Here is a 23,837-nt window from a genome sequence, read left to right on the forward strand (position 1 = left end):
AAAGCCTGTTTTACTTCCAGTGAGTTCATGAACTGTCCTGTCATTACCCCAATTCTCCAGTGAGTGTCAGTAAAGAGAAAGTGTGTGACATCAACCCAGTCATTTTCTAAGTGTGTCAAGTCAGGTAAGTCAAGTTGGCTGCTACATAACATGAGAGGAGAAGGCCTCTGAAACGTGTGGATTTACTGATAGTATTAAGATGCGACAGCTAAGCTAAACAGGGCTCTAAACAGGCTGTTTCGGAACAGCAATTCGAGAAGGCCTGTTATATGTGGAGTCAGACGTCACTGATGTTGTGCTCTGCATTTAAGCTAAAGTGGGGTGTAACGTTAGTGCCAGCACAGTGGCGTAGCGGAAGCGTGCTGGGCCCCTTACTCAGAGGTTGTTGTATTCAGACCCTTTTCTTCTAGAAATCTGTGTTGTGTCTACGATTTGAGGAAGCTTAAGCTCTGAGCCTCAATTCTTCAAATGTAAGTCCTTTGTACTCTACATGGCAAATGCCTGATTTTATGTCACATATTTTGGAACAGCTGATCTGGAGCAGACGATCCGATCACACTCTCCGACATATAGGGCGGCGCTGTTTTCCCTTAACAGTGTGACAGCGCAGTTTTGTTTTTTAGAAGAAGAGTTTTGTGTGTGGAAGATGGGGACACGCTTGAAGGTTAGATAGTCTGTCTTTTAAATCAGCATGTGTTTAGCTGTTTCATAGCACAGAACTTTACGTCACTGTTTAAGCGCTTGTGGGTTGTGTTTGTGCCTGATGTTGACTGTTTTCTTGCTTCACGGCTGCCGTCCTGCTGTGTTGGGCAGTTCCTCAGTATCCAGGCTCTCTAGACCTAACCTACTGCTGCGCACTGCTCAGCTGGTGGCCAGCTCTGTTTATTTTCATATCAAGGTTTAATATTACATCTCTGAAAGTAAAGATTTGACAGTTTACCTCTTCTGGTTTTTCTTAGATCCGCTGCATGGCCATGTAAGCACAGTATTCATGGCTGAGATGCGTGCTTTTCTGAGGCATGGCTCTCTATACTGCAGTAAAAGACCACGTACTGATAAGTAGAGAAATCGGGAGGAAAGTGCCAGCAAATATCTCAAGACAGAGTTTTTAGACGTTTGCTAGTTCCTGGAATTGTTACTAGAACCTGCTTCAGACTTGTTTGCTTAAATTCCAGATTGCAAGTAAATTTGTAATTTAAAGAAAAGTAAATGATCAGGATGTAGTAGCCTGGATACTGTTTCAATACATTTAGCATGTTTCCATGTTCTTCTAATTTTCTAAAACTTTCTCCTCGAGGTATTGATTCAGAAATGACACATTTTTGAGCGGACGATGGTTTGTTTTCTAGATGCAGTGTTGAAAGATATTATATAACAATATATATAAAAACATATAGTTTCATTTTTAAGAAATAGAAGAGCTAAATCGCATCCCATTTGTTGAATCATTCACAATAATATCAGTCATCCTTGGGTCACAATAATAGTTTATTATAACTTTCTTTCCAATAAAATTAGCTCAGACATTTGTTTCTAATGTAGAGACCATTAGAGGTTTGTTTACTAGCTTTTCCTTCATTAAAACAGTGTTTATTTTGCAGGTCCTTCGGACATTTAAAGCTCTACATCGAACGCGGATGACTGTGTTTAAAGATGATGACAGAGCTTTGACAGGTTGGTAAAATGTGTAATCAGTGCACTAGTTTTTCTATCTATTTTGGCCACAGTTAGTGCATGTGGGTTGTTTTGGACCTTTATAGTCATTGTGCCCTTAACATATTTTTTTGACTTTGGCAGCGTTTGTGTTAGGAGGTCTATAGTTTGTATATTAGCCTTCCTGGGAGTTTCATATACAGCTTTAATTTGACATGAGTCCACCTAATATATATACTTATCAATAATTACAAACCAATTTGCCCCATTCTGTCCTAAGACTAGCATTTGAAGTGGAATTTGATTTGTTTATCATTTGTTTAGCATAATTTAATGGTTGAGATGTAAACAGGGACATTCAGAGTTTCATTGTAGAGAGTCTACAACATTTCATTGCCATGTCTACAACACAAATATATTCATTGTATTTTCTAACCCAAACCACCAGTGAACATATATGTGTCGTCTGAGTTTTTATGTTATGATGGTGATCATAAAATGGTAGTAAATCTGAAAAAGTAAATTTTCTTTGGGAACTATTTTACTTACAACACTCTGCATTTACCAGTGCGCCACAATTGAAGTTTTTAAATATTTTGGTCTAAAATGTCAATTTTAAAATATCACAAAGCAATCAGACATCATATTAATGATTATTTTACTGTAATAGTAAGGCAGCTTATAGGGGTCTACTTTGTGTACTTCTGGTGCCGGTCCCAAGCCCGGATAAATGGTGAGGGTTACGTCAGGAAGGGCATCCGGCGTAAAACTTGTACCAAAACTATCATGCGGACTACTGTAGGTCGAAGACCATCAAAGAGGAGAGGAGGAAGGCGGGTTAGAAGGCAGCGAGAGAGAAGGAAAGGCAGGAGTGTGGAGGTTAGAGTAAGGACTCTGAACATAGGGACAATGACTGGTAAAGGCAGAGAGCTTGCAGACATGATGGAGAGAAGGAAGGTAGATATTCTGTGTGTCCAGGAGACCAGATGGAAAGGAAGCAAGACCAGGAACATTGGAGGTGGATTCAAACTGTTCTATCATTGTGTAGAGAGGAAGAGAAATGGAGTAGGGATAATCCTAAAGGAACAGCTTGTGAAACGTGTTCTGGATGTAAAGAGAGTGTCAGACAGGATCATGAGCCTGAAGTTGGAGGTTGATGGTGTGATTTTGAATGTGGTCAGTTCATATGCACCACAGGTTGGTTGTCAGTTAGAGGAGAAAGAGGAATTTTGGAGTAAGATGGATGAAGTGGTAGATGGTGTCCCTAGAGAGGAGAGATTAGTGATTGGTGCAGACTTCAATGGACATGTTGGTGAAGGAAGCAGAGGGGATGAAGAGGTGCTGGGTATGTATGGTGTGAAAGACAGAAATGCGGAAGGTAAGATGGTTGTAGATTTTGCAAAGAGAATGGAAATGGCTGTGGTGAACACGTATTTTCAGAAGAGGGAAGAACATAGGGTGACATACAAGAGTGGAGGGAGGTGCACACGGGTGGATTATATCCTTAGCAGGAGATGCCACCTAAAGGAGATTGGAGATTGTAAAGTGGTACCAGGGGAAAGTGTAGCAAGGCAGCATAGGGTGGTTGTCTGTAGAATGAGATTAGAAACAAAGAAGAGGAAGAGAGGGAAGACGGAGCCAAAGATTAGATGGTGGAAGCTGAAGGAGGAGGATGGTTGCAGGCAGTTCAGGGAAAAATTGCAACAGGCCCTTGGGGGCAGTGAGGAGCTACCTGAGGACTGGGAAACTACAGCTAAGGTGGTGAGAGAAACTGGCAAGAATGTATTGGGTGTTTTGTCTGGTCAGAGGAAAGAAGACAAGGAAAGTTGGTGGTGGAATGAGGAAGTCCAGGAGAGTATTCAGAAGAAGAAGGCAGCTAAGAAAAAGTAGGATAACCAGAGAGATGAAGGAAGTAGGCAGGAGTACTGTGAGGCTAGTCACATAGCGAAAAGAATGGTGGCAAAGGCTCAGGCCTGTGATGAGCTATATGCGAGGCTGGACAGTAAAGAAGGAGTAAAGGACTTGTATTGTTTGGCTAAACAGAGAGATAGAGCTGGAAAGGATGTACAGCAGGTTAGGCTGATAAAGGATAGAGAGGGAAATGTGCTAGTGAGTGAACAGAGAGTGTTGAGTAGATGGAAGGAGTACTATGAAGAACTAATGAATGAGGAAAACGAGAGAGAAAGGAGGACAACGGGGGGAGAGATAGTGGATCAGGAAGTGCAGAGAATTAGTAAGGTGGAAGTGAGGGCAGCTTTAAAAAGGATGAAGAATGGAAAGGCAGTTGGTCCAGATGACATACCTGTGGAGGTATGGAGATGTTTAGGAGAGAAGGCAATGGACTTTTAACCAGGTTGTTTAACAAAATCCTGGCGAGTGAGAGGATGCCTGATGAGTGGAGAAGCAGTGTATTGGTCCCCATTTTTAAGAACAAGGGTGATGTGCAGAACCGCAGTAACTACAGAGGTATAAAGTTGATTAGTCACACCATGAAGGTATGGGAAAGAGTTGTTGAAGCAAGGCTAAGGCGAGAGGTCCAGATCAGTGAGCAGCAGTTTGGTTTCATGCCCAGAAAGAGTAGCACAGATGCAATTTTTGCGTTGAGTGTTGGTAGAGAAGTACAGAGAAGGTCAGAAGGAGCTGCATTGTGTCTTTGTGGATCTAGAGAAGGCATATGATAGGGTGCCAAGAGAGGAACTGTGGTACTGTATGAGGAAGTCTGGTGTAGCTGAAAAGTATGTTAGGGTGGTGCAGGACATGTATGAGGATAGTGAGACAGTGGTGAGGTGTGCAGTTGGAGTGACAAATGGTTTCAAGGTGAAGGTAGGGTTACATCAGGGATCAGCTTTGAGCCCCTTCTTGTTTGCAATGGTGATGGAAAGGCTGACAGATGAGGTCAGGCAGGAGGCTCCATGGACCATGATGTTTGCAGATGATATTGTAATCTGTGGTGAGAGTAGAGAGCAGGTGAAACAGAATCTGGAGAGGTGGAGGTTTGCACTGGAGAGGAGAGGAATGAAGGTCGGTAGAAATAAAACGGAATACATGTGTGTGAATGAGAGGGAGGCAGGTGGAAAGGTGAAGATGCAAGGAGTAGAGCTCGTAAAAGTGGATAACTTCAAATATCTTGGGTCAACCATCCAGAGCAATGGACAGTGTAGAAAAGAGGTGAGGAAGAGGGTGCAGACAGGATGGAGTGGGTAGAGACGGATGTCAGGGCTGATGTGTGACAGAAGGATAGCAGCAAGAGTGAAAGGGAAGGTTTATAAGACAGTAGTGCGTCCTGCTATGATGTATGGTTTGGAGACTATGGCTCTGTCTAAAAGACAGGAGGCTGAGCTGGAGGTGGCGGAGATGAAGATGCTGAGATTTTCGTTGGGAGTGACAAGGATGGACGAGATTAGAAATGAGCAGATCAGAGGGACAGTGAAGGTGGAGCAGTTTGGAGATAAAGCCAGAGAGGCCAGGTTGAGATGGTTTGCACATGTGTTGAGGAGGAATAGTGGATATATTGGACAAAGAATGTTGGCGATGGAGCTGCTGGGTAGAAGGAGAAGAGGTAGACCTCAGAGAAGGTTTATGGATGTAGTGAAGGTGGACATGGAGATGGTTGGTGTAAAAGTAGAGGAGGCAGTGGATAGGGCAAGATGGAGGCAGATGATCCGCTGTGGTAACCCCTAAAGGGAGCAGCTGAAAGAAGAAGAAGAAGAAGAAGTAAGGCAGCTTATAGGCACTTTAAACTCCTCAGAGATCTGGTTCTCATCACCACCATTGTGAACAGTTCTGATTTGGTAAGTTTCTCTAGACTAGCGCATTTCCCACTAAACCACTCTAAATTACTTTTTTACACTTTAACCATTTGATTATGCAGAAGTTCTGTTAAGCTGTAATATTCAGCTTCCTAACAGTAATGTTGGCTATTTTGCTTCTCTCTGTATTAGCTAGCAAGGAAAAAACATTCTTTCCTCAAGTATTACCCCCCATTCTTATGGTTAGAAAGAATCTATTGAAGGAGAGATGTTGAAATTTGTCCAGTGCAGTGGTGGACGAAGTACACAAACCATATACTGGAGTTATAGTAGAGATACCCATGGTAAAATATTACTCCAGTAAAAGTAGAAGTCCTCCCTTTAGACCTCCTCTTAGGTAAAAGTACGAAAGTGTTTGCCTTCAAATGTATTTAAGCATCGAAAGTAAAAGTACTCAAAGGTTAATTTTGTCTATAATGTCCTAATATAATTTTGTAACAAGACTCTTGCTCTAAATTTAAACAAGTTTAAATATTTCAAGTTGACATTTCTATATTATGGTCTGTTTACAGAAAGTTTGGTTAGTGTCAGGAGTATCTTCCACCATTTATGTAGGAAACTTTTATGCTTTTACGCCATGTCCAACCAAGGTCAAAACAAGCTCAAAACAAAGTGCATGCTGTGCCCTGATTGGTGTTCTTGCTAGTGAAACTAAAGTCACCCAAAATGGAAAAACTTAAAAGAAAAAGTACAGATACACAAAAACTACTTAAGTACAGTAACCAATTACATATACTTAGTTAAGTTTCAAGTTTATTTGTTATTGCATAACATGTCAGGACATTTATGCATTGAAATGCTTGTGGTGAGGCTCACATAATCACTCTACAGAAAGTAGCTAAGTAAAAAAAAATATTAATTATATATATATATTATATAATATAAAATTAATTTTACACAATCTAGAGGAAATTATACACCAAATATAGTGAAATATACACAAAATATAGACACAAAACACACAAGACATAGAGACAATATACATTAAAAGTGACGTGAGTGACTCTGTGCTGTAGTTCTTTAAAGTGGATTAGTGTTAAGGTGTTATTGTCCATAGCAGAGATGATATGATACAATAATAATACTGACAGAGTGACTGAGTGAAGTGGTAGTTGGGGACAGACCCACAACTTCACAGCTTATTCAGAAGAATGACAGCCTGTGGGTAGAAACTGTTCATTAGCTGGGTTGTTCTAGCCTGGATGCTGTGGAATCTCCTGCCTGATGGCAGGATGGTGAACAGGCCGTGAGCTGGGTGGCTACTGTCTGACCGGATCTTTTTGATTTTCCTGAGGCAGCGGGACTGGTAAATGTCCTGTAAGGCTGGTAGTCTGTTGCCTATGATGACTTCTGCCGTCATCACCACTACTCTAAGGGCCTTGCGGTCAGAGGCAGTGCAGCTGCTGTACCAGACAGTAATGCAGCCCATGAGGATGCTCTCTATGGTGCACCTGTAGAAGTTGGTGAGGATCTGAGGAGGCAGACCAAACTTCCTGGGCCTATGCAGGATGAAGAGATGTTGACGGGCAGCTCTCACAATAGTGTTGGTGCGGTGGGACCAGGTGAGGTCATCAGTGAGTTGTTTGCCGAGAAACTTCACACTGCTGACTCTCTCCACTTCCCCTCTCTTGATGGATAGGGGAGAGTGACCACCCCTCTGCAGCTTCCTCCAGTTACTGTCTACCACTGGTATAGCATAACTTGCAGTTTCAGATTCATATCACTGTATCTTGATTTCCAACCCATTTACCCATTAGAAAATATTTATATAGGTTGGGAACAAAGGACTAAACAGTAGTCTTTATATGGGGTTGGACAAAGCCAGAGTAATTGTAGGAGCTGCTGTACTTCTTGGTTGCTGTATAGCTTAATTTGATTTTCTTTCCCAAAATTTAGCTGCCAGATTAAAGATAAACGAAGAATTTAAGAAAAACAAGAATGAAATATCAGAGGAAAATATACAAGAGGTATGTCCCTACAAATAATTTCCATCAATTTACGTTTATGTAAGTTTCCGTTTTTGGTGCTATTTTCCATTATGACTAGTCTACAGTTTTGTTTTAATGATGCAGTGTATTCTTTAGGTTTTTATTGTAATCCTGTGAATTTTAATTTCGACGATCATTTCACCTGAACATTTGACATTGTTGGAATTCTTACCTTTTCTCAACTTTTGTCTGCAGATGATAAAGATGGGCAGAGCTGTTGAGACAATCTTACGTGAAAATGTTGTGCAAGCAGAGCATGTTGGAGAAAATAAACTTTGTATGTTTTGTTTTTGATGACATGATCATACAGTATTATTGCAACAAATGCCAATGGTACCTGTTATAAACTGTTATTTTCTGTGTTGTTTGTTTACACAGTGCTGCGGCCTCGGGAGAGTCTGCTGTTAGAAAATGTACCTTATTGTGACTCGCCTCGGAAAAAAGCATGACACTGGATTAACAGGCAAACTCTCACAAATGGAGCTCTTCATACATCAACAAATCAGTTTTAAGGATGTCCTGTATGTGAGCAGGTTCTCTTTACATTAACATTACAAAAACATTAGGATAAACTAGTATGTGTTTAAAAAAAGAAAAGAAGCAATATGCATAAACTCATGCTCTGAAAGTGCTTAGCAGTTGATTTTAGTTCTGCTCTGTTGTGTATTTGTAAATATTTTCTTATTTGCACAATAAATTGTAAGCCAAGTCCTGCTTGTATTTTTGTAATTACTTGTATCGTGCTTGTATGAATGGCACAGGTTTTTGACATGTGACACAAAGTTGGGATGTCAATAAAGAAAGAATGCAATGATGTGCAAATCATTTAGTCACACCCCTGCATTTTAGTGCAGGAAGTGAGATTGCATACCTGTCTGTCCCTCATGGCCATATAGTGAGCAGTTAGATCACATACCCATGGTCAAATCATGTTTCATTGATCTGTTAAAGTGGGAAAAAACATGATCTACAAAGAACACACATTTTAATACAGTTTACTTGATGCATGCACTGATACATGTCCATTTTATCAGCACATACTATACTGGTGTACTTTGTAGTTCTACAATTACAGACTGTAGACCATCTGTTTCTCTGCATACTTTGTTAGCCCCCTTAGTGGAAGTAACACTGACGTGGTGGTGTATTAGTGTGTGTTGTGCTGGTCTGAGTGGATTAGACACGGCAGTGCTGCTGGAGGTTTTAAACACTGTCCACTCACTGTTCATTCTATTAGACACTCTTACCTTGTCAGTCCACCCTGTAGATGTAAAGTCAATGACAATAGCTCATCTGCTGCCGCACAGTATGTGTTGGTCATCCTCTAGTCCTTCAACAGTGCTCACAGGACGCTGCACACATGACGCTGTTGGCTGGGAATTTTTGGTTGGTGGACTATTCTCAGTCCAGCAGTGACACTGAGGTGTTTAAAAACTCTTGCAGCACTGCTGTGTCTAATGCACTCAGACCAGCACAACACACACTAACACAGCACCATCAGTGTTACTGCAGTGCTGAGAATGATCCACCACCCAAATAGTACCTGTTTTGTGATGGTCCAGGGGGATCCTGACCACTGAAGAACAGGGTAAAAGGGGGCTAACAAAGTATGCAGAGAAACAGATGGACTACAGTCTGTAACTGTAGAACTACAAAGTGCACCTATATAGTAAGTGGCGCTGTTAAAATGTACAGTGAGCGTAGAAACAAGGAAGAGTGTCATAATGTTATGCCTAATTGGTGAGCATCCTATTGGGGGACAGAAAAAAGTAAACGTGGCCTGTGTGAAAGTTGTATTTTGTTTTTTATGCTGTGTAAATGCAGCAAATGAATGCAAACTGTGCACTGAAGTGTGCAGACATGGGTTCACTGTAGAGTATTGTTAACTTATTTTTATTTAGAAAATCAACAAAACATAATTTGACTATGGGTGGTCAAATGAGTATACAAGTATATGTGTGTGTGAGTGTGTTAATGAAGTGACTGGATGTGGGGGAGCCCTCACACAGGGACCTATAGCGACCAAGAAGTCATTTTATGGGCCATTCATTTAGCCACTGTACAATTGTACTCCCATGATCCACGGAAATATATAATTTCTTGAAAGCCTACTTTACCAGTTCATTTCAAATGGATCCTTCACAACCTGCAACATTATTCACTCATTTAAAAATCTTAAATAGTAGTGTAACAGCCATTTAGGAATATTAATAGATGGAATGGTTTAGTTCTAAAATAGGATATGAATGCAAACTGTGCACTGAAGTGTGCAGAGGTGTGTTGACTGTAGAGTATTGTTAACTTATTTTTATTTAGAAAATCAACGAAACATAATTTGACCAAGGGAGGTCAAATGAGTATACAAGTATATGTGTGTGTGTGTGTGCGAGTGTGTTAATGAATATATATATATATATATATATATGCGTTCAATTGTTTTTTTTTTTAACCATCCTTAAAAAAAAATCGAGGATGATCACGTGTCTTTGGACCCATGTTAATTTTCACTCTTGGTCACAATCACATGTGAAATGCATGTGACTTTTCTGTGAGGGCCATGACACTGTTATGAGTTAGAGAGAATGCAGTGTGTCCTACACCTGGAAAAATGAAAACGATTCCCCAGTAAATTAATATTTATACCGAAAGCCCAAAAAGGAGTGGAGCTTAGTGAATAATTCAAAGTCGTTTGTGTTGTCAGCTCTGCATGCAGTAACTACGTTTGTCCTGTTTGGAACGCTTTGTACCGTAGAGGAATGGCCTGCAGGGGGCACTGTTTTCACATTTCGTCTTACTGCGGACGGTAAGCGTTGATGGGAGTGTTTTAGCCGCGTCAGGTCCTCCTCACTGGGGTTACTACAAGGTTTCTGTCGTGTAACGTTAGTGTAGCCTCCGCACGCCGTGTTTCAGCGGTTGGTTTGGGGCGAACTCCTCTTTTTAAGTTATTTTGCCCCCACAGTTCCCGAAAATCTCAGCGCTGCTGCTCGAGCAGCTCAGCACGAGCACAGGTGGAAATAAGCAAAACCTGCCCAGAGGAGGAGGACGACGGCGGACGGTCTAACGGCTGAGACAGAAGTCAAAAACAGAATCAACGTTGCGAGGTAAGTACTTCAGTCTGGGTATTTAATATTTAAGTTGAGATGTATGGATGTGTGTAACAGAGGGAGGCTTATTATTTGTAGAATTGGTCAATGAGTTGACGTTTCATCCACAGTGTAGCCTCCAAAGCATCATTCAGAAAGCGCTCTGAGGTATTGTTAATATTTGTTAGCGAGTACAGTCCTAGCATGCTACGAGCTCTTTTGCCTTAGTGATGAAGAGCACAGGAAGACGCGGTGAAGCTATTTTGAAGATGATGATGATCAGTGCTGCCGGTGTTGGGTGTCACCAGCCCTTCTGCTTCTTTGCAGCTGAATTTTGTCACTCTAAAACCCTACAGGCCACATTTAGGCTCTGCGGTAGTCTGAGAGCAGCCGTAGTGTCATTGACAGCCTGAACGGTGTGAGGAAAAGCAACCAAATGAGATACACCTTTCTCGTCGCAATTTCCCGTTCCACCTTAAATGTTGTCGCAGTAACATTCGGGCACCTCAGGCATCAGAATGTAACTTCTGCATCGTTTAAGGTGGAACGGGAAATTTCGAACAAGAAGCTGGCGAATACAAAGGTGACATCGTCCTCGTGTAAGGCTGACCGCCGTAGATTAAACCTTCAACCCATTCCTAATGTAATTAAACGCCATGCAGTATGAATTCAGCATCGGTTTCGTGTTCAACTATGTGGTGTCAGCCTGTCAGGGACTGGTGGTTCAATGGACGAATCAATTAAACGGTCTCTAGAGCATTCCGTTCACATTTTTAATACGGGCTATGTGATGAATTGCTCTAGCAACCATTTCATATAGACTCTGTGGATCGCCTTTAAAGCGAAGATGTTTGCCGGAGTTGTCCAAAGCATGAGGGCTGTAGTGCTTTGTCTGCGTTCACAAGCACTGGAAGTGATGTAATAGGATTAATCTCATTTGCATATGAGCAGCTGTGATTTGTCAAGTCACCAGTATGATGGGCAGCAGAAGACTGATGGCTCATGTCTTTACTTTGTCAGATTTTTTTTCTTGCATTTTTTCCTAATTCTTTGTTAACTGTAAATTGTCTAAATATAAATATTCGTCGAATTGAAGAATAATCGGTTGATTTTGTGTTGTGCTGTTTGCGTGGCAGCCCATGAATCGTGGTTATAGAGGTCAAAATGAATTGAGAAAATAACAGGGTTAAGTGATTGTGGGCAGTCGATGAAAGTGATGGACGATGCTGAGCACCACCTGGTGTGGGTCATCACTTAACAGATCTGTCTGCCTAGTCTGGTGACCCCTGTTCCTAGGCCTGATCACCTTTTATAATGAATGTGACAAGTGTGGTAAGTAAATGTGTAACAAATGCAGTGTTATGGCTCATATTTATGGGAGGTTTTTGTTATCAGTGTTATAGACAAAAGGCACTTGTTTTATGACAGTTGTGTAAAAATGAGTAGCCATTCTTGTCAGTCTGTTGGTTAATGCTGAAACCGAAAGATTTTCAGTTGCTGATATTTTTCTCTCCATTCCGACTGCAAGATTTATTATGGTAACATGTTTGACCCTGATTTTTAAAACCATGTCTCATGGGCACATGGTGAATAGAGGTCTAGACTCACTTTCTATGGGTCCATTGAGTACTACTTACGTCCAGCTGAAAGTCTGAAGTCAAAAAGTCAAATTATGAAGCTCTCAAGCTGCACTAATTCATCCAGTCGTATCCTTTCAAACCCACCCACTGTACTCAAATGAGACATTCCAGCAAAAGATTGGTCAAATGAAATGGTGGAGACTTGGTTCTTCTTTTCTTTTAATCAAGAGTCTTTCTGGTTGGTGTCTTGGCGTGTAGTGTGAGATAACCTTTTTACACTTGTCATTAAAAATGCAAACTGTATACATGTCCTAGATAAGCAGAAATTCCAGGCCTAAGCCTAAACAAATGTTTCCATGTAGCACTCTTTAGTGGTGGACAAGCTTGATTAGGTTTCAGCTTTGTGTGAAGACTGTTCACCCATATTAGGTGTATTCTGTGCCATTCACTAACATCAATGCTGAACCTGTTCATGCCTTTTCAAAAGAACCCTTATTTCTGCACAGCCAAAAAATGATAGACTGACACATTATCACCATAACAGTAGTGATTAGTTGAACTGAATGAGGTCATATCTGGATCATGCTTGCAATTCTTAGCTGTGGTGCCTCAGGGTGCCTATTAATGCCTCTGTTAGAGAATTCAGCAGCTGTTCATAACTCAGAATGCTGAAACCATTAACTACTCAGGGTCTGTCTGGGAAAGTAGCAGTTACTTCACCTTATCTTCCACTTGTTGTTCATTTTCAATGTTAATTAAACAAATAGATACTGAAGATTGTTCATGCTCCTGTCTTAGGGCATGTGGATGTTAAAAATGTTGTTGTGTGTTCAGAGAAATAGTACTTCCAAGCCTAATTCTAGTGAGTGTTGTCATCAAATCAGAAAGTGGTGCTTTTCAGCTTTGCTTAGTCCACCATTTTTCACATGACCTTTGAGCTGAGTACTTACAGCAACACTAATAAAATTCAATATCACGTTATTCTCAAAATATATCAGGGTATCAGATGACGTGTACGTTTGAATTATTATTGTTACTGACATCTCAGAACAAATCTTCCACAGTATTTTGAAGGACCTATATTATGGAAAACCGAAAACCGAGTTTCATAATGCAGGCCTGATAGTTTTCAGGCGCCATGCCGGAATACCGGCGTACCGACGTGTCTGCGAGAAAAAAAAAGTTCGCCTAGTGCAGGGGTCGGCAACCTTTTTGACTCAGAGCCAAAAAAGCAAAATAATTGGAAATTTGTTTCAGTGAGAGCCACATAATATATTAAAACAACGACGACATCTCACTGTAGCGAACGGGGGCGGGGGGGCTGGTTGAGCGGGTGACGACGCCGACATGTCAGTCAAGCGAACCAAAACTAAATACCGGACGTTTGTGATATTCCGCCCGAACATTTTTTTAAGTCTCAAAAATAATATACGTTAATTAAATTAATTATTTTCAAAAGCTGAGCCGCATCAGAGGGATCAAAGAGCCGCGGGTTGCCGACCCCTGGCCTCGTGATCTGACCATAGGATCTGACACTTCTCTAGATCTGACATGCGCTTGTTTCACCGTAACCAACACCAAGGCCGAGCCTACTAGCCGTTAAGCCAGTCATTAACAGGGCGGGGCGGGACTTGCTTTGACCAAACAAATTGATAGATTCAGTAGGAAATCCCGGGAAATACACGTGCAAATTTTTTTCCACTGTCAACGCGAAACGTATAAACTCAGCCATGGAACACAACTATATTAAGCCTGGGGAAAACGGAACTGAATAGTAATTTTAGGGCTGTAGTATTATTTATGAGTTTGTTGCACTGTAACTGTAAATGTGTCCATGTTCATGTCATTTAGTCAATGGTTAGGCTACTAATCAATTCCTAGTTTACTTTGGAGTATTGTTATTGCCACCTGCTGACCGTTCTTGGTATGGCTGTAGTATCTGTAGTCTCCTATTCTATAGAAGCAATAAGGTATGTGACTAGTTAAAAACAGGTATGGATTCCTGAACAGGCCTGCTAGTCCCAAGAGTTCTGGTAATCTGCACAAGCTTCTGAAATATAGGCTTATATTGGGTTTGTTTATCTCATGTCTGAATGTTGTTCATGTATTTCAACAAAATTCAACACAATCTATCATTGAAGGGACTAATTCAAAAGCAAAAATTCTGACAGTAATGAAGATCAGGGTTATACATAGACATATATCTGCACCCAGGGGCCAACAAGTTATGTCTTAAGTGTGTCGCATACATAGCACCCCCACCCTGCTCACCTCCCGAGCAGAGAAAAAAAAGTTCAGGCTCAGGAATTTTTCCCACTATCACCCCTGATAATGTCAGTGCAGCCCCTATATAGAAACCAAGCTGAAAAAACATCACATATCACATTAAGATATATTCATATATCTGTTCAGCCTAAACAGTGACTCCAATGATGTTTTCATCGTCCACATGCTGAGCTGCACTAAAACTAGTTAAATAGGACTAAATATGTTCTTTTTGGAATCTATTCACAGTATTGTCTATATACTTAGAAAAATATATTGAACAGAATTTCTCACAATATCAGTGATTTTTATGTTGTCCAGTCCTAATTCAGGGAGACACTCACACAATTATAAGGTAAAGTATCAGATTTTCGGTTAGCTGTATTTCACACCTCAGCCCTTGAAAGTAAACTAGTAATGAGAGGACTTGTTGTCACCAGCATGTCCTATTTAGCATGGATTAATGGACGCACAGTCAGGAAAGTCCTTCAGTCTGCATAGTCACATTCTCATCAGCCACCATGACTGTGGCAACAGCAATGACCTTTGGTAGCAAGTTCCTCATTAAAATCTCCCCTGTGTATTTTAGCTCTGGCATCAGGAGCTGTGATGGTGCAGTTTAATATGGTAATGTAGTGTTTATATAATATTTATCTGAATTAAATGCAATATACAGCATTTAATAGTCAGTGAATTAAATTATTAATTAAATGAATTAAAACTGACAACTGCTTTTCATAATTTTATACCCCAGTGATCATTTCATGAGATTTGCCATTATGAGTTGCCCTAAGTCACTTTATCATTATCACTTTAACAATAAGCAACGGCTATAAAGGGAGTCGTAAATAGGTGTTCCCTTACAAATTCTCTGTGCTTTTTAATATGTATTTGGAAGCATGTCAACCTTTGTTGACTTAAAGCTGTTGAACATCATGACAGACCTTATCAGCTTGGATCTGCAGATAAAGTCTGGTGTACTGGGTCTTTGTTAGACAGAATCCTGTAAGTGCATGAATTAAGGAATCCAGTCCATTTTAAGGAGATGATATAACACCAGTATGATGTAAATTAGTCTTTATATTTTTATGCAGGTGCACATGCTCAGTGTTTTATCCACTTACTCTTGCCATTTTTTAGGGATGAGCAATATAACATGTTGCACCAAACTGTATCATTGTTTTCTAGCTAACTTGGTAGCATGGTGATAGACTTGGAAGTGCTTCTCACTGCATAACATGGCCAAGAAACAATTACCTTGTCAGAAAGTGGCTGTTTGTCTAATATGTAGGCCTATCACAGCCAGTTGTTTTGGCATGGCATGTTTGCTCTGAAAGGCCTATTTTTTTGCATGTCGAGGGGGTTTTGTTTCACAAAGCAGGATTGCTCTGTTAGCCAGATAACTTAAACCCAAACATGGGGACTCGCCAGTAGGTTTCCCTCAGTTCTTTTCCTATTGGACATGTTTGACTTTGGGTTTAAGTTATTTGACTAAACTGAGAAATTCTGCTTTGAGAAATACCCCCTGTGTGGGAAGCTGTTTGTTATTGCTGACTAGAATTTGGAAAACAGTCACATCTGAATCATAAAAATGTGTATGCACTATGCCGATAGCAACTTGCAGAATCCTGTGGCCAGCAAAAGATACCAGGCACTTTGTTTCAATGTGGGCAATGCAAACATGTTAGTTTACAGCTTGAGCATTAGATTGGGACCCTGTAAAACTGTAATATTGGTCAGTGCCCTAATATGTGAAAATGGAAACATTAAAGCTACAATATGTCATTTTTTTAAATTAAAATTGAAAGCAGTAGCACTGCTGAGTCATTGAAATATGATGTGCATGTGCTGCTGCGATTCACTCTGTTAAATCAGTCTGAGTTATTTGCGTCAGATTAAAAAGTGGGTCCAGCTTGATATTTAGGTCTGAAACATTATACTGATGAAAATACAGTAGCAGGAGTAGATAATTCACTTATATCCTCAAAAGACTCATTCTCCACCAAGTTTGAACTGAGTTTGCTTTATATGCTCTTTTAACATGCCTGTAATCCCCTTAGCAAGGGGACATGCAGTTACACATTTCCACCAGAGAGGTTTCCAAATCCCCAGAAACTTGCATAAAATAGCTTTATCAGATTGACAATAAAGCACGTTTCCAGACACTTCTTATTTTTGCCGTATTGAAATATGTTTTTATTTATTGTAATATGTGTTGAGACACAACTGTATTGTTCTATAATTGTTTTGGAGCGAATTCTGAATTTTGTGAATCGTTATTTTATTTTAGTTTTTTTAAATATGGATACAATGATGTAAGGCACCATATACGGACATTTCATTCCATTTTCCTGAGAACATGTTGCTTTGCGTTGTTAAGCACTGTGTTTGTAGTCAACACTGCAGGGCTCCCAGTAACCCTCTAATCTAATTTAGACCCCATATGTTTCACTTTAGGAGATCTTCCCATGTTTAAGACCTCTACTCTTCATAATGGTCAGGGATTCCGCATGTAATTGTACCTTGGAACTCGTCCATCAAAATTTGTGGAGCTGAAGCTTTAATTTCATTTTGTCTGCTTGTGAGCTGCAAGTGCCTATGTAGAGCATATGTTTGTAATTTTAGTTCCAGTGACGTTTCTGAGATTTTCCCAAAAGTCTACCTGTTCCTGCCAGTCATCACAGACAAAAATGGCTCAGAACATGAATTCTTTTGCTTGTATTCTAAGCAAACTTTTTTCTTCTTCTTTTTTTTTTTTTATTTTTTTATTTTTAAGTGGTTGCAAGCAGGACCATAATTCCTCTGTAGCTTAACATCTCAGTTACGGCTGAGAAACACACATTTTACTGCACACTTGATGTGGTTTCAGTCACTTTATAAAGTGTGTATTGTTCCCTGGCCTCTTCATTACAAACAGAGCATGATGAGTGTGTTTTATATCAGCACTCTGAGAGTGACTTAAAGCAGGCTGAGGAAGTGGCTTTAAACTGTAGAGCCTCACATCTGGAAACCCATGCTCGTCATATTGCCCTGGAAAAACACCCAGAGCATTACGCATTCACACCCTGTCTGTCAAATGAGTTGAAATCCTGACTTCAGGCCAGCAGCTCTGCACACTGTAACGTAACTGAATTTTGTATCGCATGTCAGAACCGTCTGGTTCTTTTCATGAGCAGTCTATGATGTTGTGCTGACTATTATCTAGTTGAAGGATGTTACTAAAATGAAAACGTTGGACAGTTGGTTTTTTTTTTTTTTTTTTTTTTTTGCAAATAAATTTGAGTTAGTCCAGTCCAGCATAAGTAAAATCATTCTGATTATGGTGTTTAATATGCATTCTAAAAACCCTAATATCTGTTCCTTTTAAATATTCTGTATGTAGGTCTATTATAATAAAATTGTATATTTGGAAGCTTTTAAACCTGGCAGATGTGTTTGACTTGGTAAGGACATGCCCACATACACCCAGAATATACAACCCCAATTCCAATGAAGTTGGGACATGGTGTAAAACATAAATAAAAACAGAATATTATGATTTGCAAATTGTTTTCAACCTATATTCAATTGAATACACTACAAAGTCAAGATATTTAATATTCAAACAGATAAACTTTGTTTTTTGCAAATATTCACTCTTTTTGATTCATTTTGAATATGATGCCTGCAACATGTTCCAAAGAAGTTGGGACAGGGGCAATAAAAGACTGGGAAAGTTGAGGAATGCTCAAAAAAATGCCTGTTTGGAACATTCCACAGGTGAGTGTCATTATTGTGTATAAAGGGAGCACCCCTGAAAGGCACTTTGTGAACAACTTTGTGAGCAAATAGTCTAACAGTTTAAGAACAACGTTTCTCAACGTGCAATTGCAAGGAATTTAGGGATTTCATCATCTACAGTCCATAAGATCAACAAAAGATTCAGAGAATCTGGAGAAATCTCTCCAGCAAGTAAGCAGCAAGGCAGAAAACCAACATTGAATGGCCGTGACCTTCGATCCCTCTGCATTAAAAATTGACATCATTCTGTAATGGATATTACCACATGGGCTCAGGAACACTTCAGAAAACCATTGTCAGTGAACGCAGGTCGTCGCTCCATCTACAAGTGCAAGTTAAAACTCTGCCATGCAAAGTGAAAACCATATATCAACAACACCCAGAAACGCCGCCAACTTCTCTGGGCCCAAGCTCATCTGAGATGGACTGACGCAAAGTGGAAAAGTGTCCTGTGGTCTGACGAGTCCACATTTCAAGTTGTTTTTGGAAATCACGGACATCATGTCCTCCGGGCCAAAGAGGAAAAGGACTGTCCGGATTATTATCAGCGCAAAAGTTCAAAAGCCAGCATCTCTGATGGTATGGGGGTGTGTTAGTGCCCTTGGCATGGGTAACTTGCACATCTGTGAAGGCACCATTAATGTTGAAAGGTACATCCAGGTTTTGGAGCAACATATGCTGCCATCCAAGCAACGTCTTTTTCAGGGACATCCCTGCTTATTTCAGCAAGACAATGCCAAGCCACATTCTGCACGTGTTACAACAGCGTGGCTTCGTAATAAAAGAGTGCGGGTACTGGACTGACCTGCCTGCAGTCCAGACCTGTCTCCCTTTAAAAACGTGTGGCGCATTATGAAGCGCTAAATATGACAACGGAGACCCCGGACTGTTGAGTAACTGAAGTTGTACATCAAGCAAGAATGGGAAAGAATTCCACCTACAAAGCTTCAACAATTAGTGTCCTCAGTTCCCAAATGCTTTTTGAGTGTTTTTTAAAAGGAAAGGTGATGTAACACAGCGGTAAACATGCCCCTGTCCCAACTTCTTTGGAATGTGTTGTAGGCATCAAATTCAAAATGAGTGAATATTTGCAAAAAACAATAAAGTTTATCCGTTTGAACATTAAATATCTTGTCTTTGTAGTGTATTCAATTGAATATTGGTTGAAAAGGATTTGCAAATCATCCTATTCTGTTTTTCTTTCTGTTTTACACAACGTCCCAACTTCATTGGAATTGGGGTTGTAGATTTGCTATTTATGAATCGTTAATTTCCTGAAATGAAAAGCTGAAATAAAAGCCTGAAATAAAAGCCATAATAATTTATTAGAGGTCATCCAAATGCATTGTTACACTCTGTCAGCTGAGTTGAAATTCCCTGCTTAAAAATGTATAGACATCAAATCCAGTCAAGTCAAGCCAAGCAGTCTTTGTCAGTCTTCAATATAACGTGTATACATTGGAAGGAAATTTGGTTCTTGGTGCCCCATGGTGCATCACACAACAGCAGCATATTACACAGGACCACATAAAGTGCAGATACGTGAGGGTGTGTAATGAGTACAGAATATACAAGAAATACACAGGGCAAGACATGCTAGCTGGCTAAATGGCTACATTTCTTGCATCATGGCACATGATAAAATCACATGAGACTATGTAGAAAACCATCAAGACCTATAGTCCCCATATTGGTTGTGATTACTCAATTAAACTATAGCCTGAATACCACATACATAGATGTGTTGGAGGTACTGAATAACAAGCTAATGGGCTGCACAGAACAAAAAATGATTGTCAAATTTCTCAGCTGTAACAGTTGAGGATGATTACATTTTCGGTTTCTTTACAGGACCTAGAAAAATACCAATCATTTACGTTTTTGTTTTTCGTTCCTCAAACCAGTTTGGAAGCCTTAGTTATTTTTTACCTTAACGTGCTCATATCCTCCTTTTTTATATTTTTCACCTGCGTGCACTTATGACATGAGTTTATGTACCTATCATTCACCCCAGAGAAAATTATAAGCAGAGTTACTTACTATAATTTTGACTAAACTCAGCTTTACATTTTCAGTTTTTCTTTTCTTGATGTGGGCCTTTTCAATATTCAAGGTATTATAGATTTTCTGACTATCTTCATATATGTGCGGTGGGTCTCAAACACAATGAGCCTTTGAGTGAAAACAGGATATGAAGAAGCAAATACCTACTTAAACTGCTGTAATTAAGAAGCACAAATATTTCATTACTTGTGATTTAAGAAATGTCTGTCAGGCTGAAGCTCGTGAGGAGGAGGCGCTGGTCACCAAAGATTTATAATTAAGATCAGCAGTACAGATCTGGACCTTCATGACGCAGATGCAGCCACTGTAGTCACTTTTCTTCACTGAGCCCAATAGCAAGCAACCCGCCAATTACCGGCAAGGTTTTTGGTTTCCATGGTAATGCATTCCTCACTTAATGAAGATTTGCTTCTCGACTAGAGCTAAGCTGAATCTGCAGATAGTTGGGATAGCCCCTTTCTTCTTTAATGAAAAAGGCTTCAGAAATATGCTTTGACAGATCAGTGTTGTAGCCTCCTGTTGATTCATTCTGCTGTCATCATGCCCCAGGCATCTTTTAGCGAGTCCAGGTCTCAACAGGGAATAATGACAAACAGTGGTGACTTTATTAGACAAATGGTGGACAGTCATGGTGCGGGACCATTGCACTGAAGAGACCATAATATCACAATCTGCTTGGTATTTTACAATCTAGATGAATACAGTGGATGTTTCTAGATTTGGCTCTGCTGGTAGGCAGTGGGAAGTCCCCAACAGCTCTGGCAGACTGCTGCAGCCATACAAATATGTACATTTTGTGGCATTTGTGGCAAATGCTACATGACATGCAAAGCTGCAGGGTGAAAAATGCATGAAGTAGATGGTCTAGTTTTTCAGTGAGAGGTACAGGTTGAGTTATTTGTCTGCAGTGTTCTTTTCACCTGTCTGAGCCAGGCACCATTTCACCATAAATCCTGGCAGTGTCCGCAGTAAATCATGATAGTGTACTAAATGCCAAAGGTGTTAGTATGTATAGTGTCAATTTATATGGCTGCTTTAAACAGGGCTTTATCTCTGTCTGAAAAAAAGGGCTATTGTATTAGTCATTGCCCTTATAGAAGTTGTTATCTAGCACTTTATCCCCATAACAAAGAATTGCAATATCGTAACTGAGACAAAATTTATGTTAGACAAAACTCAAAGTTCAAGTTTGATTCGCTTATACACACAGATCCTTGTTATTTCTTTAATTGGTGGCGACCTGACATGAGCATATTTTATGTTTCCAGAGCACTGGCTAACTTTCTTTTCAGAAGGAGGCTGCTTTGTTGAGAAAAGCCGCTTGTTTTAATTGTTTTGTTAGTGTACCTTAATTGTAAGGATGGGCATTTCAGTTAAATTTGATAATCATATTTTTAAGGAATTGTTTGGAAAATATTATAATAATTTAGCATAATAATAATAACCTGAAACTGGTCCCACCACCTGGAAATCAAAATGTTATTGATTGATTTCTCTCTTACTTTGTTATTATGCTGATAGTTAATCCAACATGTTAGGACTTGTCTTCAGGTCTTTAAGTCCTAACCAAGGAGAAAGCTTGCTTAGCTGTATCTACCTAATGGTTTTCACAGAGGGAAAACAGTTCCCTGTTGGCCAGTTTTCTGCTAGGTGCTTTAAGAACATTAGACATTCCCCAAATACTCTGCTTTGCTCACTAGCATCATTAAAGCCAGTGACCTTGCACTTTTCAGGTCAATCAGGAAGGATATCACAACTGTTACTGTTAGGGTTTGATAAGGAAGTTGAGTTTGGCATTGCAGTCATTAAAGGGAAATTCCAGAGATTAAAAAAAAGTAATTAATTTGATGTCCATTGAGTCATTTAGAGTGGTTTGACATGAAATGTTCCTTTTTAGAGAAACTTAACAAATTGTTTGTAGTGATAGTGATTAGAACCAGACATCTGAAGAGTTTAGTGCTACTCAAAGCTCCCTCACAGAAAGTAAATACACAAAATTGTTATGAATACACTGTCTATTGCCTGAGACACAGTTGAATAATAATTGTGAGATTAAGTTTTGGCCTAAAATGTATTTTTAAAGCACATTCATGGAGGAGAGGTGCATGCAGGATGCTATAGTGTCCAAGAAATTCTTTTGAACTTGTTTAACCCTGTTTTAACATTATAAACATTACATATAACTATTTAAACGTGTAGGTCCACTGATGGCCTTGGATAATAAAATAAAATACCTGTATTAGTGTTGTTATGAGCCCTGGTTCCTATGATAACCACTGTAAAGAAATGTGTGTCGGACAGTTTCTCCATATCAGAGTCCTCCTGAGTGACTTTATTGACATCGCAACCATTGAATTATTCAGAAATTTAGGAAATTTGGTGGAATTCCCTTTAAGGATCTTGGGGCCAAGGTCATGGGGCTCTTGGACATTGATTCTAGTTTCCAGTTCTGGACTGGTAGCTATGAAACTAAGTGGTCAGTCAATTACATGAGCAGTCCAGTTAACTACCAGTGATTGCAAAAGCCCAGACCGGAAGCTGGACTCAAGGTTGGGATATGAAGACCTCTGTTCTATCATGTCATATTCACTGATCCTTAATTGTAGGGTCAGTAGAGATGTCTAAATCAACTTCTACAGTAGGCCAAATAAAGTCCCCTTAGAAAGTGGGCTCATAGCCTGCTGCCCTTTAGGCCTCACCATCATTAAATATCCTGTCTATGGGACACTGAGGATGAAGATGTAGCCAATAAGGACAGTCAGTAATTAGTGTGCCAAACCAATCAATAAGTGTGTGGTCTGGAGCGGACCTAAATCGTGTAGATATCCTTATATCCAGAAGCTAAAAATGTAGACTGTTCTTTTAACAGTGTACAAGTTTAATAGTTGACAATTTTAAATAAGTTAAACTATAAGTACCCAGAAGGTGAATTTAATATTTTGTTGACTAATGAATTGAAATAGCAAATTAAAAGCAGCCTTTGTGTAACGGGGAGCGAGGAGGCGGACGCACACGCTGAGATAAGCGAGATTTATTAGGGGCAAATCCAGGGTCGTAGTCAGAACATTCAAGGGTCAGTGAGCCGACACGTACAGACTTAGGGTAAGACATCTCAAGAATCAACACAAACGAAGACCAGGTACAAAGACACGATACAAAGGTACAAAGACTGGCAAACGGAAGGGGCAAACACAGGGCTTAAATACACGGAACAATGAGGGACAGGTGATAACAATCAGGGGCGGAGTTACAAAACCAAAACATGAGCACATGGACAGGACTGGGAGGAGCCAACCGTGACACTTTGCTTATTGCAGTTTTCATTATACCAGTATAGCATTTTACTGAATGTAGCAATCAGGTTTTTCCATCAGAATAAAGGATTTTCTATAATGAAAGGCTCATCAGTGAAGCCATATTGAACCCCATGCCACTGCTAGCTGCCGGAGAACACCATTGCAGTTATGGCTTCTCATGACTCTAGCAAAAATTATAGGCAGTGTCATGTCAGCCGAGAAACTAAGGGCTTAGTCTTCAATAAGGTTGGTGGTCCTTACGTGATCTGTTTTGTTTGTTTAATGATGAATGCAATTTGGGTGTGCCTTGAGTTTAAGT

At 40.0% G+C, this 23,837-nt stretch overlaps 2 protein-coding genes across 5 annotated transcripts in view; both read left to right on the top strand.

Annotated features, from left to right (window-relative positions):
• The first annotated feature begins 39 nt into the window (after positions 1-39).
• lyrm7 (LYR motif containing 7) lies at positions 40-8,160 on the top strand. 3 transcript variants are annotated; one of them, XM_017697238.1, is made up of 5 exons: positions 40-124; positions 1,602-1,674; positions 7,359-7,429; positions 7,646-7,727; positions 7,829-8,160. In XM_017697238.1, the coding sequence occupies exons 2-5, from the start codon at positions 1,638-1,640 to the stop codon at positions 7,897-7,899; spliced, it is 261 nt and encodes an 86-aa protein (XP_017552727.1). In that variant the 5' UTR covers positions 40-124; positions 1,602-1,637; the 3' UTR covers positions 7,900-8,160. The 3 variants fall into 3 exon arrangements, with proteins under 3 accessions (XP_017552727.1, XP_017552726.1, XP_017552725.1); XM_017697237.2 differs by lacking the exon at positions 40-124 and adding an exon at positions 154-470; XM_017697236.2 differs by lacking the exon at positions 40-124 and adding an exon at positions 534-664.
• A 2,104-nt stretch (positions 8,161-10,264) lies between these two features.
• Positions 10,265-23,837, top strand: part of cdc42se2 (CDC42 small effector 2) — a 42,719-nt gene continuing 29,146 nt past the window's right edge. Inside the window, exon 1 of one of the 2 annotated variants that reach the window (XM_037547620.1) lies at positions 10,265-10,551. The gene's annotated coding sequence lies outside the window, so the exon portion shown is untranslated. The remainder of the gene's footprint in view (positions 10,552-23,837) is intronic. The other variant, XM_037547617.1, reaches the window with a different exon arrangement.

The sequence above is a fragment of the Pygocentrus nattereri genome, chromosome 18 (genome assembly GCF_015220715.1).
Source record: "Pygocentrus nattereri isolate fPygNat1 chromosome 18, fPygNat1.pri, whole genome shotgun sequence".
In the NCBI taxonomy this organism is placed as follows: Eukaryota; Metazoa; Chordata; class Actinopteri; order Characiformes; family Serrasalmidae; genus Pygocentrus; species Pygocentrus nattereri.